At 34.7% G+C, this 23,607-nt stretch overlaps 2 protein-coding genes across 3 annotated transcripts; one reads left to right on the forward strand and one right to left on the reverse strand.

The window, feature by feature from the left end:
- Window positions 3,554–15,589, forward strand: LOC18594895. 2 transcript variants are annotated; one of them, XM_007022570.2, is made up of 10 exons: window positions 3,554–3,778; window positions 6,476–6,637; window positions 7,066–10,054; window positions 10,145–10,225; window positions 11,325–11,477; window positions 11,730–11,893; window positions 12,108–12,255; window positions 12,353–12,475; window positions 13,479–13,566; window positions 15,134–15,589. In XM_007022570.2, the coding sequence occupies exons 3-10, from the start codon at window positions 7,283–7,285 to the stop codon at window positions 15,325–15,327; spliced, it is 3,723 nt and encodes a 1,240-aa protein (XP_007022632.2). In that variant the 5' UTR covers window positions 3,554–3,778; window positions 6,476–6,637; window positions 7,066–7,282; the 3' UTR covers window positions 15,328–15,589. The 2 variants fall into 2 exon arrangements, with proteins under 2 accessions (XP_007022632.2, XP_007022630.2); XM_007022568.2 differs by having other exon boundaries at window positions 6,476–6,633.
- LOC18594894 (scarecrow-like protein 23) lies at window positions 15,904–18,694 on the reverse strand. Its single transcript, XM_007022567.2, has one exon. The coding sequence runs from the start codon at window positions 18,528–18,530 to the stop codon at window positions 16,965–16,967; it is 1,566 nt and encodes a 521-aa protein (XP_007022629.2). The 5' UTR covers window positions 18,531–18,694; the 3' UTR covers window positions 15,904–16,964.

Raw genomic sequence — 23,607 nt, forward strand, 5'->3', positions numbered from 1 at the left:
AAATCTCAACCTACTATGGTTTTTAGGCCTTTCCTTGTCGTTACACCATTATCCTATTAGAATTGGACTTTCCATTTTGGACCATCATACAAAGTTAAAAAGGTGTTTCTATGGCCTTTTCCTAACTCTTTTGAGTTTCAATAAACTGAGTTCGATGGTTGTCACTGTTAACTCATTACCTTTCATTAGGACCAATTTTTTTGATTCTAAGCATGATGTTACTCCTTTCTATTACTCATAAATCCCACAATCTAAGTATTTTAAGACCATGATCAACATAAGGATCCACACGATATAGTCCACTAAACCCAAACAAGCCTCTAAATGAATCATTCATCATACCACATAATCAAAACATGAGAGACATATCTCATCATGTACATGCATATATTATAATTTATCCAATATCCAATTGATAACATTTAATATTCAAAACAATCCAACTTGATTATACTTAACTGACAATATAAATTTGTAGTTATAAGATAATCAAAATCCTAAGCCATATAGTGGCTAATACCAAAAACTATATCAAGTATAACATTTAACAGTAGAAGACTCGACCATCGGATTTACACAAGGTGGGAAACCTTAACCAAATGGGAGCCTTGATGACCATCTACTAAGGGGATCGAAAGATGACTCTCTAATGGTGCTAATCAAATGTCTTTCGATTTGAAACAAAATAGAATTTATAAGTGGTAAGATATAAAATCTCAATGAGCAAAAACAGGGAGGGGGAACATATGAAATGAAGTAGTATTTTCAAAAATCATTTAATTAGATATTCACATTTCCTCAAATCCATGCTCAATCAACCACACATTTTATTCCTTAGGACACCACTAAGTCCAACAAAAACCTCTTAAATGTTAGAAGAGATAAACTATTATTAATTAAGCTTGAAACCTTTCAAATAGGGTGAAAATCATCAAATCTATAGCTAAGTATCGATACCTTTACCCAAGTTATCGAGACTTTTGGGTAAACTGCTTTACGTCTTCAAGGTTTCTATACTTGGGAAGAGGTATCAAGATTTTTCATCCAGAATGCTTCTCCTAAGCATTTTGTTACACAAGTAACGATACGTTATCAACTATAGCCCATTTTCCAACTTTGCTTAAGCAAATTTCAAAAAAGAATTCAACCCTTGACTTCTTAAGTTAGTTCGAATCATCATTTAACCAAATACATGTTCAACACTAGATCCTCAAATCATTTACACAACACATGTAGCATTATCCAAACAATCCATATTAAACAATAAGGTTATGATATTCACATGTCATACTTTATGAATTATGCAATATGTGACATGCTCTTTTAATAATGTTCCCAAAACATGTTTTTGACATGTGATCCAAAACATCCAAAATGTGGTGAGGCACGTAAGCTCAAAATGTTGCAAGGCACGTGGTTTCAAAACGTGGTGAGACACGTAAGTTTAAAACATGTTAGGGACATGTAACCTATTAAAACGTGGCATGACACAAAAGAAAACATGTTAGGGACATGTAACCCAAGATGATGTTGATATTCAAAACATGTTATGAACATGTGAGTCATGGTGATGATGCATTCATGATACGTTGAACATTTAAGCCACACAATGGCCATTCAAACATACTAAGAGTATGTGATTCCAATTATATTCATTTAAATCATAATCTAGCTCTTAAACAACAATAAAAGAAAGACTTAAAAAAAACTTAAATAAGGGTTGTCATTTGTGAACTGTAAGGTAATATTCTCCTTACCATTCAAGACCTTTAGTTAAGATCTTGAGATTAGACATTTTCACAATATAAAAAACATTTCCTAAGTCGACAAAATAAAATTATTCTTTTATTCCTCGATCACCAAAAAATTAAATCTTAAGTTTTTCCTAGAATTATTAAGGTTTTACTTGAAGGTTCACATGCCTTTTAAAGTCTTCCTTAGAAATCATTAGGTTTGTCTACATATCTTCATCCTTTTCTTATCACATCAACTTCATGTCTAGCCCCTCCATACATTTAGTGTATCTTCCCATAACACATTAGTTCTAGTATTGCTTTGCAAAAACACATCCTTGAAAGCATGAGGGCTCCTTTCTTGGACAAAGATTTCCTTTGGGAGTTCCTTAGTCATCTTGATTGGATCCTCTTTAAGAATACGAGATCATTAAGACTTTGAAATATGTTGCTTGAGGCCAACATTCTTGTCCTTTAGTAGAGGGGAGGGTTTCATGAAATATAAAGTTTTGATTACTTATATGCATCAAAAGAAATGGCTAAAAAAAAGCTAACATCCAATTATCTGATTTTCTTCTACCTAAATATGTTTCTTTACACTTTTTAAGCATGTTATAAATAGATAATTTAATTTAAAACTCCAATTTGAAGTTTATAACTAATTTCCCAAGTGTTTGCCTTAAGTTTAAAAGAGATTCTCTAGTGAAAAAGCTATAACAAGGTGTTTGGCTTTATTAAAAGAACTTGTGCATGAAGCTCAAAATTATTTTGGACCTTTTTATCATTTTCCCATAAATAAAAAGGAAAAGAAGATAAAAAGAAATAAAAGAAAATGAAAATAAAGGGTTTTGGACCTTTTTCTCATTTTCCCACATTTCCTTCATTCTTTTTTTTTATAACTTAAGAAAATTTTTTGTCAATTTCATTTTCATTTTTTTTGTACATTGAGTAAAAATATCTTGGGTCATTAGTAAAAGAAAGAGAGAGATAAAGAGGAAGAAAAAGATCATAAAAAATGAAAAAAATGAAAATTTTGTTTTTTTTTTTAATTTTTTCTTCTTCATTTTTCCTTACTTTTAGATAATTTCTTTTAAAAATCACAATTAGAATAATTTTTAAAAAAATCAAATATATAACATTTGATAAAAAATTGTATTTTTTAAAATCCAAAATCACTTGTAATCCAAAATTATATATACATATGTATACATAACACTAAAAGTGAAAAGTGTGAAAATTTTCTATTTTTTAATTATTTCTTCTTTTTGTCCAGTATTTTTAATTTAAGTAATCAGCATAGAAATGTTATAAATTAAAATGTTTAAAAAAAATAAAAATAAAAAAACATTACAAATGAGAGGGCATCCTGTTGAAGATTTTTCGAGTGATCAGTCAAAACAGGAGTCGTACTCACACCGAAAACAAATGTAAACGGAAGTAGTAAATGCTTGTGAAAATCTAACATTTTTTTTATTTATTTCTTCCTTTTCAGACAAGTCCTGTCTTAAAAGAGGTAGTTATATAATAAGCCAAATGTCAACCACTATCACATTTTGTTACTCTACTTCACGGGTATGTTCTATTCAATGAGGCACACCGTTTGCACAGTTGATCTGATCCTTATTTTCCATCATCAAGACAACAGATCACCGCCAATTCTTTGTTATTTGCTTCCCATCAGAAACCACACTTAGCAGGAAAAACACTTGATCTGACAAATTAGGTACTTCTTCAGTTAAAAGGAAGTAAATAACGTTAAAACCAAAGGGTAGTATGGGAATATAATCAGCATATATTTGCAGAGAGAGGAGTCAGAGATTGAACATAGAGAGATTTGTGAAAGTCATTTTATCACTCTAAAATAAAATAAAGGATTCAAAATTCGAAAACCCTTTTGTTATTTTGTTTTAAAATTGAAACCCCAAAGAGAGAAATTACTTTGAGGTTAAGAAGGGAGTGATTTTCAGACAACAGTGATGGCCGCTGCTTCACTTAGTCCTTCTTCAAACCTTCTATCATAAACCCGTTTCTCTCTCAGCTTTCAGGTATTCTAGTTTTTACCCTTCCTTTCTTTCATCTTTCTGCCTTTTGGGTTCTTTTGTTTTCTTCTGAATCTTGTTATTATCTATATAAAGATAATATGCTTATTTCATTTTAACATTTACAAAATTTCTCTGCCAAGATTTGGGTTTTACTGGTAGAAAAATGCATATCCCTAATTTGCTTTCAGGTTTTCAATCCCAATATTGAAGCTATCTTTCAGCTTTTATCCATCTCTCTCTATGAATTTGTATGTAATGATTAAACAAAATAAGTTTTTTTTTTTATTTTTTTAATATTTTTCTTGCAACTATGGCAAAACTATGTGAACATGCTGAAGAGAGTTTTTGGTAAGCTGTAATTTGGACTGATCCCCTTTTTGTCATTTTTCAGAGCATAGGATAAGTATGGTTAAGGAATATATATTATAGCTTATGAAAATTAACAGGTGTCTATCTAAAGTGAATAACTGCAGAGGGATGTTTTTGTATAGCTGTTATTACACTTTTAATTTATGGGCGAATCACTGATCTTACTTTTAGTTGATAGATTTTATTTGAAATTAGTAAATGTGAAATACATATAGGGCGAATCTGTTGTAATATTGTCTGTATTTGGTTTTTAGTGGTTTTATTGTGCTTAATATTACTTCGTGTTTCTAGTTCAAATAAAACATTTATTTACTAAATAGACAAAGTTGGTTCAACGGGGAAAAAGCTTGGATTCTTTTCATTAATTCTCTCTCTCTCTTTTGGGTGGTGGGGTGGGAGCCTAAGGCAACAGGGGCAGAGCTAGAGCATTTTTAAAGAGGGGCCAAATAGAATAAGATACCAAACAGTCAAAGAGAACTTTATGTATAATTCAATTCTCACTCATCTAAAAAATTAAATAAAATTCACAAGATATTAGATATATGAAAAAATTCACATTAACGGTAATGATGGTTTCATATATATATATGACTGAATGAAACTATAAAAGGAATTTCTCTTGCTCTCTTTGCTCAAGAATGGAAGAGAATAATTTTTCAAAATCAAATAAATTGCATCTTTTCTTTGTGTGTTCTATACAAAATGGGTAGAGAAAGCTTTCCTTTTATTTTCTGTTTACCTCTTAAATTGCTAATTAATGTATTGGGTTATTAGGTTGAACTATCGAAATATAATATGTTATGATATGCAATTGAGTTGGACTGTTAAGATATAATATGTTGTGATAAGTTTAGAAAACTTAGTGAATTTGGATTAATAGGCTCACTTTTATTCTTTTTTTTTTAAAATTTGATAGGCGTAACATATTAAGTTAGAATTTATTTGCTATGCTTAACTAGCAATTTGCTGACCATAATGACTCTAATTTTATCAAATGGTTTGAGAAATAAAATAGTTATTAAATAAAAAAATTATTTTAAGGGTCATTAAAAATGTACATAATAAATAAAATTGTATTGAAAGAAATGCAAACATTTTATGTTGTCAATTTGCATGTATCTCCTTGATATTTAAAGTTTGCAACATATTTGTCAAAATGTATTGGTTATTTTGAATAAAAAATGATACATTGATGAAATTCTAAGTAATAGTGCAACACTGCAACTTATATTTGAAAATTACATAATAATTAATTAATTTTTAAATATTAAAATCATTGAAAATAAAATCCACATAACAGAAAAAAGAACATGATAAGTATAAAATAGAACTTGCATATAACATAATAAAAAGGATAGAAAAAGAATACGATTGATGGTTCGTAAAAATTTGTGGAAGAAAATTTATAAAGATTTAGAGCATATGAGTAAATAGAATAAGAATAAATAAATAAACAAAAATAAAATTAAAAATAATAATATAAATTGAAAGAAAAAAATAAAGAAAAGAATTTGAAAATTGAGTTAGGCATATGGAAAAATTTTATATACTATGAAAAAACTTTTAAAAATTTTGGGGGGGCATTCCTTAAGGAGGCTCTGCCCCTGCTGGCAATAAGCATATCAACTAGAATCCTAGACACCTCATTCAGTTCATTGAATAACCTGGTTGTCAATTTTATTTTTTCTGATATTTTGTTCAAAACATTAGTTGTTATCAGCTGTTCACATTGGTGAGGTTTGCAGTACTTCACCAAGGTCTAACAAACACTAAACGTATCACTGTTTTATTATTTGTGTGCGCGATTGTTTATTTATTCACGTTTTGGGTGTGAGGGGTGGGATTGAAGCATTGACATTTTATTCCAATGCCTTTGTTCACCATAAGTTTCGACTTGCAAAGTTACACACTTCCACTGAACAGCTAAGAAGCCAACCTGCTATGTGTCATAAAGAAGAAGATTAGAGTTCGGGCTAAATGATAACATACTTGTTTCCTAAATTTCTGTCTTCCCCCCTTCTTTATGTCTTTAAGTTGAATTGTCTAAAAAGTGTTTGGGAGATTTGATGATCTTATCTATTCTGTTCTGAGCTTAGACTAACATTTTATCAAAGTTTACTGTTTTTTCCCCCTCTAGCAATTCTTTCATAGATTGGTTTTATCTTAAAAGAGATAAGAGAATATGAAAAGAAATGTTTTCAGGAACTTAAGCATTTGATAAATGGAAAAACAGGAGGCATCACTAAGAAGACCTCTCTTTAGGGTTGCAACATTTTTTTAGTTTGATTGGTTGCTTATGTCTTTATTGCTAATTATATCCCTTGGGTGCAGGAAGAGGTAGGAGAACCTGAAGAAAGATAAGTTGGATTTGAGCAATGTCAACCCAAAGAAAAACACCAATGCAGGAAGGGTGGGATTTCTCTTTTTGGCAGTCTAGTGTCTGAACTTCGGTAAACAATAAGCATCAAATCAAAGATATCAACTGTCCCGTAGGTGCACTTATGCTTCTCTTATTCCCTTCATTAAGTTTCTTAATACCAATCTGAATTTTGGTTAGCAATAAGCATTAAATCAAAGATCTCAGCTGTCCTCTAGGCTTTTCTGATGTGACCTCATTCAATTTCTTAATTCCAGTTTTTTAAATCCAGAGAAAGTGAGGATTTCAGGTTTTAATTATAGTCTGGCTTCTAATACAGCAAGTTAATACTAAGGCATTAATGATTAAAAATTGTTGAGGTGTTAACTGTACTTAGCATCACATTTTCTTCTTGAAATTTTAATGATGTTTTTCTTTGGGTTGACATTGCTCATTGGTTTCTTGATCTCATTTCATCTTTATATTACTACCTCATTACTCAAACTGAGCTCTAAATTCTGTTGCATGCAATGAAATCTGGTATAAAGTTTCTATCTTGTTGCAGGTCCAATAGCAGTTACCCCTGATCATCTTAAAAATTCCTGAACTGGAAACCGAATAGAAAGTGCTTCTGAGTCTCAGTTGCTTGGCAAGTTCAACTTCCCTGTATTATATGGTGATTGCTTGTTTGTGGAAGAAGTTTGTGATCTCTGTATGTATTTACCGGTTTATATTTATATGTGAAAGATGGCACATGGGGACGGGGACCCATTTGAGACGGAATGAATGGAGAAAATCCAAACAATATTTTCATGGAACAATCTAGAGTTCATAAACAATTCAACTCTGTGGAATATGGAAATCGGGAACTCCCACAAGCATCTCAGGCAATTATGGTAGATCCTATGAGCCGCTTAAATATGAGTATAAGACCTCCTGAGCTAAATGGATCAGAAGTTAAACCTGTACTTAATTATTCCATACAGACTGGTGAGGAGTTTGCTCTTGAATTTATGCAGGATCGAGTAAATCCTAGGAAGCCTTTCATCCATAACTCTCTGGGTGAATCCAGTTATGCAGCAGGATATATGGATCTAAAAGGCATTTTAGGCATTAGTCATACAGGGTCGGAAAGTGGGTCTGGTATTTCAATGCTTAACATGGTAGAGGAACTTCCAAAGGGGTTCGAAAGAAAATACCCTTTACATGAAGACCAAAGCAATTATGGGTCACTTCAATCAGTACCACAGACCTCATCGGGATATGGGAATAGTAGAGGACTTTTAGGAATGTCACTTGGTGCCTCTTATAGAACATCATCAAAGATGAAGGTTCTCTGCAGCTTTGGTGGGAAAATCCTTCCTCGACCAAGTGATGGAAAGCTAAGGTATGTTGGAGGTGAAACACGTATGATTCGCATCAGAAAGGATATTTCATGGCAAGAACTTAAGCAGAAGATATTAGCTATTTATGACCAAGCTCATGTGATTAAGTATCAGCTTCCAGGGGAGGACTTTGACGCTTTGGTGTCTGTGTCCTCTGACGAAGATCTGCAGAATATGATGGAGGAATGTAATGAACTTGAAGATAAAGAAGCCTCACAAAAGCTTAGGATGTTTTTGTTCTCACTGAGTGATTTGGAGGATACTCAGTTTGGTCTGGGCAACACAGTTGGTGATTCTGAGATTCAGTATGTCGTAGCTGTCAATGGAATGGACTTGGGATCTACGAGAAGCTCTACTCTGAATGGTTGGACAAGCTATTCAGCAAACAATCTAGCAGAATTAGATGGAAAGACTATAGAAAGGGAGACACACAGAGTTGCAAGAGACTCTGTTGTGGTTAGCTGTTCAACCTTTCCTGGCATTATGGTGTCATCATCAGCTTTTCAGTCTTCTCAACCGGTTCTACCAAGTTTCTCCAATGCTTATGAAAACCATCCACAGTTTTATCATGGCCAGACAATGCAGTATCCATTGCAGTATGGTCATAATTCTTCTAATTATTCCTATATTCCAGAATTTTCTAATTCTATTCCTCCTAATGGGTTTATGAATCAACATGAACGCTTGACTGAAGTACAATCATGCAATGGCCTACAACAGAATCCACAGATGCTGATGACTGAGTTGAAGCCAAAACCTGAAGGTTCATGTAACCAGGATAATGACCTTGAAAGACCTCATCCCTTGGAAAAAGATCACCCTGTCTCTTCTCAGCCACATGATGGAAAGGTGATAAAGCATTTTCCGCTTGAAGAAGTGCCAGTATCAGTTGCTTCATCAGATGTGCCTTTCTTGACTTCAAAAAATGAAGCAAAGTATCAGGAAAATGAAAATGTTGTGTCATCTGTAGATGTTGTGAATCCAGTGATGGTTCCTAAACCGGGTAACGATGACTATCATTCTATGTCTAGTGGCACATTTGGTCAAGGTTTTGCAGATTCTGATTCTAATCCAACTGATTTGAGCTACGTTGAGCCCCCGGTGCCTCCTCACAAGGTTTATTATTCAGAGAGAATTCCTCGGGAGAAGGCAGAATTGCTGAACCGATTGTCAAAGTCCGATGATTCATTAGGTTCTCAGTTGCTCTTGTCTCACCCACATTCTGATGTAGCACTGCGAGATGCAGCCGCAGAAACTGTTGAAAATGTACGTGATAGTAATATGGTTCCCCATAGTGAAGTCTCAGTGGCTAAACCCTCAAATATAGATCATCAAACCATTGAAGATGGGCTTGCCCAACTGCAGAAGTACAAAGAATTTGCTGATGCTATTTCGCAGATGAACTCAAAGCTTTCTGAAGAAGCATTGGATGCAGGTTTGAAGCAAGCAGATTCAAACCTTGTGGACAGTATGCAAACTGCAAACAAGGATAGGGTGCAGGTTGATTATATGAGAGATAACCTTCCAGATGATCAAAAGATACTCTCATTTGTTGAGAAAACAGAAACTGGATCAGGACTTCCTGCAGTAGGCGAATCAGCTTTTGCTATGCACCATGAGGCTCCTCAACACAATCTTCCAAAACCAACTCATGGCAATATGACTAGCAAAAACCCTCCACGACATTTTCAGGCTGGTTTGAGGACAGAGAGTTCAACTAATGATGATTCTACAGAGCACCATGATTTTGGTATTTCCAGGGCAGAGCAGGGAGACATTCTTATTGATATTAATGATCGATTTCCTCGTGATTTCCTTTCTGATATATTTTCAAAAGCAATGCTTTCTGAGGAGTCCTCTGGTGTTAGCCTGCTGCAGACAGATGGAGCTGGCTTGAGCTTGAACATGGAAAACCACGAGCCAAAGCACTGGTCATATTTTCAAAAGTTGGCACAAGATTATGGTGAAAAAGATGGTTCCCTCATCAACCAAGATATTAGATCGGATCAGTTAACCCCAGCAGAGGTAGTTCCATTAACCCAAGCTGATTCCAATCAAAATTCTGGTGAAGACAACCAGAAGGACAACCAACCCCAAGAGAAAATTACTGAAAGTATGCAGTTCGATGCCATGATGGAGAACCTAAGAACACCAGAGTCAGAATATGAGGTACTTAATTTCAATGGTCAATGACTTTGTAAACCTGGATTTCTTAAAAGATATATGCTAACAGAATTTCTGACTACTTTGTTCTTCTAGAAGGGGAAGTCAGAAAAGAGGAATATTGGTCTGCCTCCTTTGGATCCTTCTCTGGGAGACTTTGATATCAATACCTTGCAGGTATGAAGCCTATGTTGCACTTTTTCCTGCTTTTATTGATTCACTTTTGGTGCATATTATATGAATAATTCTTGTGATGGAGTGGGCTATTGTTTGGTACATGAAGAAAGATATTATATATTAAACTTTGAATTTTGTTCTGGATATCCATGTCACCTCCCTTTATGCCTATTGGGACTTGGAACATGAGTGTTGATTTCCTTACCACTTTTTCTGCATCCAACTCCCATAAGCCAAACATAAAACCCCCATGTGCAAACTTTTCATCTTGTATAGCTACTTCCCGTGTAAATAGTTGTGTATGTGAAAGTGAAATTTGGAGTCTGAACTACAAATTCAGCAAGAGCATTATGTTTTTGTAGAGATAAGCAGCTGACCAGTAACATTATGAAGTTGGCTTCAACTTATTCATATCAAGTCATAAGACAGTACTTTGCTGGTTGCTAATAGGGGAAACTAGCTTTCTGTTTGCTCATGTTTATTCATGGGTGCCACACATGATAATCTAATGCAAGCCCAGTATGCAAGGGACAGCTTATTTTGATGCATAGCTTTTAACCCATTCGGAGATGAATTCCAATCCTCGTTTAAGCTACTTGCTTCTGTAACACTCTATCTAAGTAAAGAACAAGCACAAAATTTGATGCTGTTGGCTCTAATTTGCTTTATAAAGTTCTAGAAGAATTATAGTCTATCCTAGGAGTTGAATGGTTTCTTAAATTGATAAAGGCATTCAAATTAATTTTATAGAAATGTTGCTCTTTGACAATGCTTGGTTAGATTTGTTTCTTTCTGTTATATGATATAGCATTTGTTTCTCATTATAAACTTAATTTGTTTTCTACGCAAATGCAATTGGGGATAAACTTTTAGAGTATCTTATTGGCCATTACATGCTTGAAGCTCCATGCATGTGTTTCTTGCATTCTCTTGCTTTTGAAAATTTCTCTGCGCATATACAATAATAAATGCACTCCTCTTCTTGCGTGCTTGTTATATTTTGGGCCTCAGCCTATTATGACAATGTTCCACATGCTTCAACATACTAAATGTATTGTGTATTAGATACTTACTTGTTTATCCTGGATTGATGTTATAGCTCATAAAGAATGAAGATCTTGAAGAGTTGAAGGAGCTGGGTTCTGGTTCATTTGGGACTGTATATCATGGAAAATGGAGGGGGTCTGATGTTGCCATCAAGAGAATAAAAAAGAGCTTCTTCACAGGTCAATCTTCTGAGCAAGAAAGATTGGTAATTTGCCTTCCTCACACACATCAGACAAACCTGTTGATCTAGAAGGGAGTCAGTAAAATAACTTTTGTGGTGTTGGGTGGGGGGGTGGGGGACTGGGGAGCCACATTGAAGTATAATAATTTCTTTTTTATTTATTGTTACTATTTATTTATTTTTTGATCTTAGCCAGCTATGGTGACTACCTTTTCTCTCTCTGGTATTATTTGTTTACATAGTACTATACTAAAAGGTTTATACTTACATCCTCAGACCATTGAGTTCTGGCGGGAAGCTGACATTCTATCAAAGCTTCACCATCCAAATGTGGTGGCATTTTATGGTGTGGTGCAAGATGGTCCTGGGGGAACAATGGCTACTGTTACAGAGTACATGGTTGATGGTTCCCTTAGGCATGTTTTACTTCGGAAAGATAGGTAAAATCTCTTGTCACACTGTTATTGAGTAATAGTTTGTCATCCTTCCTGTTTTAAATGGTGTTTTCTATTTTAATTATTGAAACCAGTGGAGCAGAAGTGCAGATATCATATCTAAAAAGAGTGGTTACAATATTTCTGAGATTTTCTCAAATGCCTGTTGTTAGTTCATCAAATGTCTCTTGCTTACTGTTCTCCCTGATTTAAATTGCAGGTATCTTGATCGTCGGAAGAAGCTAATAATTGCTATGGATGCAGCATTTGGGTTGGAATATTTGCATTCAAAAAATATTGTGCATTTTGATCTGAAATGTGACAACTTACTTGTCAACTTGAAAGACCCTTCACGACCAATTTGCAAGGTAGATAACCTCTGTTGTTGTCCATCGTGGGCAAAGTTAGTCTGGTTAAACTTTGGTGCTAACTAAACATTTCTATCATATTGTCTCTCATTCATAGGTTGGTGATTTTGGACTGTCAAAAATTAAACGTAATACCTTAGTTTCTGGTGGTGTTCGGGGGACCCTGCCATGGATGGCCCCAGAGCTTCTGAATGGGAGCAGCAATAAGGTCTCAGAAAAGGTAAGATGTGTCATTCACGGAATTTCCTTAAAGTTTTCATGACAAGCTGCTCTTTCTGATTCTTCCCTTGGATCCTTGGGTAGATTTTACCTGATTGATGTGATTTCCAAATATGGTTCTTAAAAATCATTGGGGAGAAATTTTTCCTTATCTTATTCTTCTCTGTTATAGCTGCCATTGCATTAAGTAAGACCAGCTACTATCTAATGGAAAAGTAGGATAATAACAGAGAAAATGGCTGCTACTGCTTATTAAGTGGCCTTGAACATGTCATTACAGCAGTTTAGTGGGTCGTATAAGGCTGAATTTTTCAGATTATGGGTGAGAATCTTACTAAAGATGTAATTTTGCAAACTGGTTTTGTCCAGATCATTTTACCATGAAGTTGGTTTGATTTAGCATAAGAGAATCTAGATATCATTGCAAAAAGAACGTTGAAATAAATGTCATGGCTTCAGGCGGCTGCTTTTTATGAAGAGGGAAGAATGTAAGCAAGTTCTGCTGCCATCTTAGAGGAAAGAAAGAGAAAGAAAAGAGTTTGCTTAATGGCTTTGTAAATGCACCTGAGCATTTGGCTCATTTGTTGGTGCATGATTCCCTTGCCTAAAGAGCAGGGTTCGAATTCCCCTTCCCCCAATTAAAAAAAAAAAAAAAAAGACCATGGCTTTGTAAATGTAATGGGACTAAAAGATGGATGGAAATTTTTTTTGTCATTTTGGTAATATTCTAAGAATTTTTCTTTTTTTTTTTTTTTGGGGAGGGGGGGTGTGGTTTGGGCAGGGTGGGGTTGGGAATGTGATATAAAATAGAAATGTTTGAGCTTCAGAAAATTCCTGGGTCAGCATCTCTGACATATGCCTGCTTTCATGATATGAGAAGTGCTGCAGCATTGATTTTTGAGGAAGACTGTATTCTTGTTACTTATTCTGCCTGAGGTATATGGGTAGTGAACATGATGTCCCTTTCGAGTACTATTTGTTCACATTTCTTTGATGATCTGCAGGTTGATGTGTTCTCCTTCGGTATTGTTCTATGGGAGATTCTCACTGGTGAAGAGCCTTATGCCAATATGCACTATGGTGCAATAATAGGTGTGACTTTAGTACTTGTAACTTTTAAAGTTGTGCTTGTGTTAGAAGATTCAATGAGTTATAGAGGGAAATGAGAAACTAGCACCATCATAGGATGATTTTCTGAAGTAACAGCCTGTGTTTTTCCATCCTTCGGGGTGAAAATTTTGTTTTAAAGCCAAAATCTAAAAGTAGTGTTGTACTTTTGATTGATTTTCTTGCAAAAACTTTAAGGCCTAGTCTGTTTTGCTGAATATGAGGCATTGAGACCTGTTTAGTGATCTCCTGAGTTCTAGACTTCATACCATGGAAAATATCTGTCTGAATACTGATTCTGAGCATGGATATGTTAGGTATCTGGCATGGATCCTATGGCATGCCAAATGCTATACAAAATGTGTAACCTTGATGGCAATATTAACTGTCAACATCATGTATCATTTGATACCTGTTCATCAATTTAATATGTTAATATTGCTCCAATGTATAGACAGACATAAGTATGTATACATTCTTAGATACGTATTTATAAACATGTATACACATATAAATTCACATAAATATGATGTGTGCGTGCGCATTAGTTGGTCATGCCAATAGTCGGAGGTGGCAAAAACATATTCAACCTGACTTGCATCGGCATGACGTGTGTTTGACCCAACCTAGAGGGTCATTGACTTGAGCATTATCCCTAACAGAATAAAAGTGTCAAAGCTGACCAAACTTGAGTGACTCTACTCCATCAGTCAATCATCCTAAAACACCCTACCTCAATTGGCTTATGAGGGATTTAAATTATTTCATTTAACTGATGTACTCCTTGCATTATGTTAAAACAAATTTTATTAGACTTGGTAGGTCTCATTAATTTCTAAGTTTAGGGTAAAGTCAAGCATGTAAAATTGATTGATTGTGGACAGCATGCATGTGTGCACCTTCATGTAACTAACCCTTGATCAGTTCTGCTACATGAATCCTATGTTCTACTGTGCTGGGGGCAATTGTCTCTGTTTAAGTGCTTAGGGACCATTCTTGTCTTTTACATTTTCGCAATATCCTTTTGGTTCCTTCTATTAGGCTGGACTGGTTTACTTACAATTTCACATTGCTAATGACCAATTCATTTTAAATATTTTTTGCTTATCTTTTTGTTGATTAAGGTCATATCTTCGTTTTCACATCTGCATTCCTTTGTTCTATCTTATATTCAAAGTTATCTGTTTTAACATTCAGATTTTAGCCACTCTTGATATGCTTGTTGGGAGCCGCAGAATCAACCTCGGATGGTTTTGCCTATACCCAAAGTTTTAGTGGAAGTTGTGAAAAGAGTATAATTGTTCAATTGAACATCATTTGCTTATCGCTACTTAGAGAACAATGGCCATATCTGAATCTTGGATAGATCTAACCACAGTTAATATCTAATTGTAGGTTTGCCTATGAGATGGTTTGATGTGATTTCCTGCATTTGCATTGCCTGTTTCCCTGTTTGTTATATATACATTTATCTTCCTAGGTTCAAGTCATTCTTTCTCTCTTCACAATTGAAAAGCTGTAGATTAATTTGAATATATTTGTGGACATACAGGTGGAATTGTCAGTAACACATTGAGGCCGACAATTCCAAGCTTTTGTGATCCTGAATGGAGAAAACTAATGGAAGAATGTTGGGCCCCTAATCCTGCAGCCAGGCCATCATTCTCAGAAATTGCCAGTCAATTGCGTACAATGTCAGCAGCTGCTAACCAAACCAAGGTGCATGGTAACAAGGCAACAAAGTAATGATGATAGTTGAACTATCCTGTCTCTTCCACGATTTATTACACATAATAGGTTTATTCATTCAATTGTTCACACAATGAGTAGTATCTTTTATACATTTGACAGCAGAATTGGCTTCCTAATTGTTTTTGAAATGGAAGGCTTCTCTTAAAAGAATCTCATATATACTTTTCTTTTCCCATCACATTAAATGTATGGAACAAAAATTGTAATTTAATATCATGTCTTAAACTTGTCTTTTGCCTTTTGTGCTGTGTTGATACTGGCTGTGCATCTTTTGAATAATATTTCAATCAGTTTTATTGATTCTGGTATCATGTGGAGATGGAAATATTATGAGACTTGAAAGCTTCTGTTGATTGTAGAAAGATTTACTGGGCTTCGTACCAAAAGCTTTATTAGGTAAGTGTGAGCTTATGTCAGTTGTAAAGTTGAAAATTTACCACCTACTGTTTGGCAGAAAAGGTCCCGCATGAAAATGTGTGGGAATATGTGATTTGGAAGACTTGAAGGCCTTCCATTGTTCTTTAACTAGCTGGAAAAGCCTATATAGAAGACCCATGTTCAAATTCTTTCTTTGAATGGCACGAGAATTTTATTAAGTCAAAGCATAAAGCATCATAACAAGAGGAACTGTAAGGGCCAGTTCCTAAGAAGTCAAGCTTTCGAAGCAGAGCATGAAACATGAAAATAAAGCAAGAATGCCATTCTACCTAGGATCACAGATGAGAAAACTAAAAACGTAAAGATAAAACATCCCCAGGAGAAAACAAAAGTGTCCTTAGGAGGAGAGCAGAATCCAGAACAGAGCCAAAGGGCTCAGAACAGGGAAGAAATAATGCAAGGCAGAAACCAGGGGCTGTGAAGATTAGAACAAAACCGACAAGAGCTCAGACCTGGTAGCCCCGGCTTTGGCCAGCCCGTCATGTGAAGGAAAGGCCTCTGGTATAAGCTTTGAGAGCTTCAATGAAGTTGGAAAAATTCTTCAAGCGCCGTGGAACAGTATTAGTTACGGTGACCCATGTTCAAGTTCAGCGTGCTAAGACCATGAATATGCTAATTGTGGTGTCTTTAGAACTTGGACTTCTTTTTTTTATTTGGTAGGAGTATCACGGCTTCAGGCCCCTATCTTGGGCTAAGCCCCAGTGGCATCTTGTACTTTGTTTTCTCTATCAAGTAATTCATGAAATTCACAGCTTCTGGATACTACAGCGAATGCACCTCATAGCTTACCTACCCAAATCTTGGGAGCCTGATATTTTATTGTACTCATCCTTTTCTACAGTTGATTTTATTGGAATTTGGAAGTGATAGGAATTTTTTCCGGTGCTCTTACTAGACATATAAAGAATGTAATTCTATCAAAAAGGTTCTAGACATTTAGAAGGTAGAAAGTGCAAATAAGTATATGACAATAGCCAGCCAAGGAGTTTTGTAAGATATGTAACCAATCTAGAAACCCAAAAACGGCAATTTCTCGAAAAGAACCGTGGAGATTGAATACTTAGTGCCATTAGGCATATATTGTGCTTGTCGGTAAGAACATAATTTATCTTATGTTCTATTACTAGTTCGATGAATGTCAATGCCTAACCAGTGACCAATAATTATGCCTTGAGACGATGTCATCCAAGATACTAGGAGGATGAAACATTGTGCAGTTGCAAAGCAGATGCCAGCATTATAGGCCTGCCTTTCCACCCAAGGAGGAGGCAGCCCTTCTCACTGCCAAGTGTGTAACCATCACACCCGTATACAGAAAGCATCATCCTCGCTTGACTCAAACACTTCAACCCTATTACTTGAAACCCAGCTCTGCCTAGCTGTCTTCGCCATTGATCAGCTCTTTCATGCCTCTCGATTCTATCTGAGCCCTCATAAGCTACAATGTTTCGAATTTCTTCTGCAAAGTGAAGCCTCTCTATCTTCATCCTTTGAGGACTATGTCTAGGTAAACTAGTCTCGAGGGAATCGAAGATGGCAGAGTAATAGTGAAGGGATTCAAGGAACCTCCCAAGAAAGAATGGTCCATTATGGTTTGCATCTTGCTCCACCATTGTAAGCAAAGTTGGACCCAGTTTCTTGATTGCCTGGAGGATTGCTTTTAGAGATCCTCTACTCTCTTTTACATATTTGTGCAAGTGCATAATACTATTGACGAATATTGCTTCCCCTTCTCTTAAGTTGAGATTCTCTCTGGTCAAAAGCGATGGTGTAAGTGGCTCCGGTATCATGTGGAACTCCAACGATATGCCTAGCGAGCTAGCATCCTCGACAAGGGACTTCATGCTGGCTTCAAGCTCTAGTAGATCTTGATTACTGGTTAATCCAGTGATTCGGAGAGTTGGGAGACCTTCAGGCCTTGATGCTAGAGTTCTTATCAGGGAAGGCCATTGAAGGGTATGTTCCATTCCTAGGTCAATGATGTGCAAGGAATCCTTTCCTTGTGCTGCTTGACATATGGCCTCATTCGCAGCCATGAAACCAAAAGCAATGTAAGGAGTTGTTTGGTAAAGGAGTTGAAAAGCCTCCATTTTCTCCTCCCTAGTTATCAAGGGCAAATCCATGGCACAGTTAGTGATTGTGCCATTTCCATTGACATTTTGAAGAAGTGATAATCTGGACTTCAAGCCTGCTGCAAAGCAATAGGAAACCCTTTGCAGTGAATCACCCCAAGGAGTAGCCGATGCCCAAATTTGGCAGAGCATAGAGTTTGCAAGCTGTGTGTCGCGGCAGCCTACAGCCTCGGCGCATGCCAGCAACAAATGCACCAAGTGAAGCCCTTGGTCTACACCATGGCTCACCTCTTCCACACTAGGCACCATTTCATGTACTCCAAAATCTTCACATGAGCCACTCATCTCTAATTCATCTCTGAAATCTTCATTTACCATCGAAAATGCATCAATTTCACCTTGAAAATGATGGAAATCTTGGTTCTTATTGCAGTTACGATCATCTCTATCTTCATCATCACCATCATCCATGTTAATGAAGCTATCAACAAGGTCATCCACCTCTGAAGCAGCTAAGTGGGGGGTGCCAGTTTCGTCATCAGGAGAAAAGGATTCAATCTCATTCATTGCCTCCTCCCACTCTCCTCGCTCTAACTCAACTCTTGCTCGGCAAAACCTTCGAATGGCAAAATCATGGTTGAAGCTTTCGTACAAGGGGAAGGACAACCAACCATTGATGCCTTCCATTGCTTCTTGGAGAAGTTGAGGGGCAAGGAGGAAATGGAAATGAAGAGAGAGTAGTGACCGACCTAAAAGCCTAGTCTCATAACGTAACTATATATACTAGGATGCTTCCATTTTTTAACTACCTTGGGTAAGAATATTCTTTTTGTTTGGAGGTGAGGGGTTAAAATCTCATCCTATAATTAATAAACAATTCTTTGAGAAGAATGACAACTTTCTCACAATGGTTTGTCCATTATTATCATCCCCATTCTTCGTTCATTGTGATCTTGCCTATTAATTAGTACATCAAATTAACGTTGGATTGGTAGTTGAAGTAGGTCTTTCTATAAAGTAGGGAAAGTCTTCATTAGGTAAAAAAAGGACAAATCTAGCCAACACCTCAGATTGAGACTGAGACTGAGCCTCATGACATTAACATTTGTTCATTATTTTCCATTTTAGTAGTTTTTGGAAAGCAAAACTAGGAAAATTGAAATGAATGAATCAATTTTCATGGTTAACATATGATAATTAGCTAAAAGTTTGGTGCCTCAGGGTTAAAGTTTTAGGTTTAAAACAAAAGTATCTTGATCATGTAAATTTATATATTGAGGGTTGGCAATGAGCCTATTCTCTACTCATGTCAATGTTGGAGGATGAAATTGAACAAGAAATTTGCTGCAACTTTAACTTGGACTAAAGAGGAAAAAAGAAACAAATTAATGGAATCATGGAAAACACCTTTGGGATTTCATCATGAAACATTATCTAACTAATTGACAACTCCTCTTTTAGAACTGATTCAGTGAATATCATTTGGTGAATGAAAAGTCCTTGTGGTACATGCAAGTTTTCATAATTAATTGACAAGAAAAATGAAAAATTTGACTTTTGGTATGGACATGGACAACGTATGCAAGATTCATGCTAACTTGAGTACGAGTATCACAAAATATTGAATAAAGAGAAATAAAGTATCCAAAGACCATAATTTGAAGTTGAATGGTAAAAAAATTGTTCATTGAAAGAAGAATGAAATATAGAATAAAGAATAAAATTGGAGCATTCGAACATTTGATTTATTGGTTTATGCATAATCTTCTGTTTAAAGAGTGAGGTTCAAATTCTGTTACGTCGATTAAAAAAAAAAATGAGGAAAAAGTAGAGGAATAAGTAGAGGATGGATGAAAAAGACATGGGTGGGGTGGGGTGGGGGGTGATAACAAGCAATGAATTTTGTTGTATTGCAATTAAACAAAGAAAGGGGCAAACAAATGTAGTGAAATCGCCGGCCTTAACAGACAAGCAATTTTGGGACGGTTACCTCAACAAATGTAGGTTCCATCAACCTTGTCTTCATCAACTTGATGTTCTTGTCACTGCCCATTTACCTCCTTTCCCTCCTTGGGCGGCCAACAAGCAATGTGACATTCAAGCTGGCTATGCCTTGCATTCCCATTCTTTTATATAATAACATGACAATTCAAAAATATAATATATCCATTTTCATCAACAAAATTTGTTTTATCAATATTCATACTGTTATATATAAAACCCATTACATTAAATCTGAATTAAACATAAAATATATATTATTAATTTTCCATATTTCAAATCTATCATTCATTGATTTATACTCTTAGGAATTTAATTATTACCGTGATGTCTCAATTTCAGTATTAATAATTTGTAAAGATCTATTATGATATATATAGAGAGTTATGTTTGCTAGACATTTTTTGTTGATTTTTTTTTCACTTGGATGGTAAAAATATCGTCTAAGATTGACTAATTGTTAGATGCAATGTACCATAGGTTACGAATCTCATATCAATAAGAGATATGTGGGTCTTAGATTTATAAATAAGAGCCTTCTTTTACTTATAAAGTATGTCTTTTTGAGTTAAAAATGTAGATCCTTGACACCATACACATGTAATTGTCACAAAATATTTTGCATATTTATTTTACATGTGATGTACACATGGTGTGGTTATATTGGTTAGATGCAATGCAAGTGGACTATGTTAGAGTTTAGGTTAACATGATACGTTGTTTAAAAGTAGAGCGCCAATTGTACATTTTTTTCCCCTTTACGTACCAATTTGTGCATTTCATTATTGTTTGGATATCAAAGGTGTAATTAACTCAAAAATATATTTATTTAACTTGAACATATGTAAGTTTTTCCTTAGAGTTTCTTTGTATAAAATTATGGAGTAAATTTTATGTTTTTAGATATGTACTTTTTACTTTTTGTTTTCAAAACTTTCACATGGATTAATTTATACTTATGATGCTATAAATTTCGATGGTTAATTCGTAACATATTTAGACTCGTGTTTTCTATTGTATTTTACTCTAATTATTTGTAATGGATTTAAATTATGGACTCTTTTAAAATTTAGTTGATTTGTACTTTAAAATTAGAAATTTTTTAAGCATATTGGTAAGATCCAAATAGAATAAAATTGTGACATCCCACCCTGAGTGAGAGATAAGTTAGGAAATCCTTAGGTGAGCACATAGATTGCATGTTTTGACAATTAAATTTAGTTTTAACCTTCAAAAGAATTCTTTGACATTTTTTATTGTCTGTTACTTTTGAAGTAGAAAAATTTCTAAGTTTGGAAGGAATCAAAATATGTGATTTTTATATAACAATCTTTTGAAAATAAAAAATAGCGGTAATGATTTCCTTAATTTTTAGATGATCAAAAATGATTTTTTTTTATCATTTTTGGAGTATGCTTGCTATGGCAAATGGGAGCCACAAATTTAATTTTAGTTGAACTTTTTAGATTTTGTTCTTGAAACCAAAATTTAGATTTTGATTCTTATGAATTTTGATTTTTTTGATATTTTTATTAAATCCAAATGGGGGGTTGTTTGCTTACTTATATTAAACATCTTAAGTAAATGAACAATAAAAAGTAAAGAGGACATTTACTTTTTAATATAAATAAGTTAGGTAGGTTTTTTAGGCAAATTGACTCAGAAACAACATTCTGTCTCAAATGTATCGATACATATTCATAATGTATTGATTCACTTAGCCCAAAAGGGATTCTGATGAACATGTATTAATACATGGTCATAATGTATCGATACGTTTTCTCCAAAACCAAATATATTGATACATAGGCCAATGTATCGATACATTTAATCTATTTCGAAAAAATAAAAGGGATAAAAATGTATTTTCACACCCTAGCTTATAAATATATCATATTTTTTGAGAGCTGGCAACCCTTGGCTGCATTTGCAAGGCAAAGCCCCAACTCTAAAGCTCTTTCAACTCATTTTTAACTCAAATCTTCATTTTTGATGATTAAATGATGTGGTCTTGAGTTGTTATGAAAAAGGTGGCATTTTTAAGCTTTGGAAACTTTAAATCTTGATTTTTAGTTTATGAAACTATGATTTTATTGCCTAGATTTTTTGTTGGTGATTAAATCTTAAAGGCTTTGTAATTTTCTTAAGCAGTGAAGCTCACCTAATGTAAGAATGAAAGATTTATGAGTTTCTAAGCATGGGTTTTAGCTAGAAAATTAGTTTAGCTAAAAACGAGTAGTTTCGAAAGTACCTAGAATGATTATTATGAGATTTTACTCAAGGAAACGATTGTGATGATTGTTGTATGATAGGAACACTTGAAAACTCCACAGATAATATTGAAACAAAGTTATAATTGGAGCTAGGAATCGACTCTTCAATTAAGTGAGTGGATACACCTTTTCAAGTTTTTTAATATATAAGGTTAGCATGATTTTTTTTGGAAATGGTTGTTTAAGCATGTTGAAAACTTATTTCCATAAATGGTTTATTAAAGGATTTGAACTATAAGGTTTCATGAAGTTTTCAAGGAAATGTTCAAATGACTTGATTTGATAATGATTGTGATATATGTGACACAATGATTTTCAAATTGTTTACAAATCTGCTATGTTTGCAAATATGCTACTATGTACTAGTTTTCAATAAGAGGGGACAAGCCCTTTTATTTTGTAGTCCACTCGATTACTCTGACCTTTGAGCTATTGTGGATATGAGATATTTCTATGGTTAATGTATGAAAGTTATTATGCACATGTTATATACGATGTAGCATGATAAGAATGTTGGATGCATGAGTTCCATTTATGATATTGTAACATGTATGCGATGAGATGTATGTGTTAAGTATATCATGTACACTATGCGCTAAGCATGCAAGTGATTTATGAGGTTATGAATTGTATGTCATGAGATGTATGTGTTGAGATAGTCATATACACTATGAGCTAAGCATGTAAGTGATTTATGAGGTTATGAAATGTATGCCATGAGATGTATGTGTTGAGATAGTCACAAACACTATGGGCTAATCATGTAAGTGATTTATGAGGTTATGAAATGTCTGCTATGAGATGTGTGTTGAGATAGTCATATACACTATGGGCTAAGTATGATAATGATTTATGGAAATGTTATATGTTCATTATGCAAGCTAAGGATGAGAATGATCCTAAGCTTAAGAGATCTTATGATGATTGTGGGCGAGGCTGAAGTGCCACTCACGTAGTTTTGATGATTGTTCACGCAAGGTGAATTAGACGGTAGTCAGGACTTGTCCACTACCTGCGTAAGTAGGGTAGGACCACTTGATAGATCATGGATGAAGCCAATGTGCCATTCACGAGAGCGTGCTAAGAACCCAAAATAGTGAGGGTTAAACCATTATTTCCCAGAATAGGGCAGACCCACTCATAATTAGAATGTTATGACGAATGAGATTAATGAGTTAAAGAAATGATTGAATGAGTAATTGCCTCATGATTTGTGATTAAATGCCTAGTTTATGATTATATGAGTAATGATGATGTTATTCACACTGCAATGTGGTGATATTAGCTTTTTTAGATAGAACCTTAGCTTAGGGAATGATCCTTTAATGCTAAAAGGACTTATGAACGAGTTAGATTAAAGAAAATGCCCAAAAAGTTAGATTCTGTGGCAAGAGTATCGATACATATGAAGTATGTATTGATACATTTTCAACAAAATGCTACAGGAGGCATTCTGTGTCAAATGTGTTGATACATTACCAAGGGTATCG

This window comes from Theobroma cacao, chromosome 7 (genome assembly GCF_000208745.1).
Source record: "Theobroma cacao cultivar B97-61/B2 chromosome 7, Criollo_cocoa_genome_V2, whole genome shotgun sequence".
Lineage (NCBI taxonomy): Eukaryota > Viridiplantae > Streptophyta > Magnoliopsida > Malvales > Malvaceae > Theobroma > Theobroma cacao.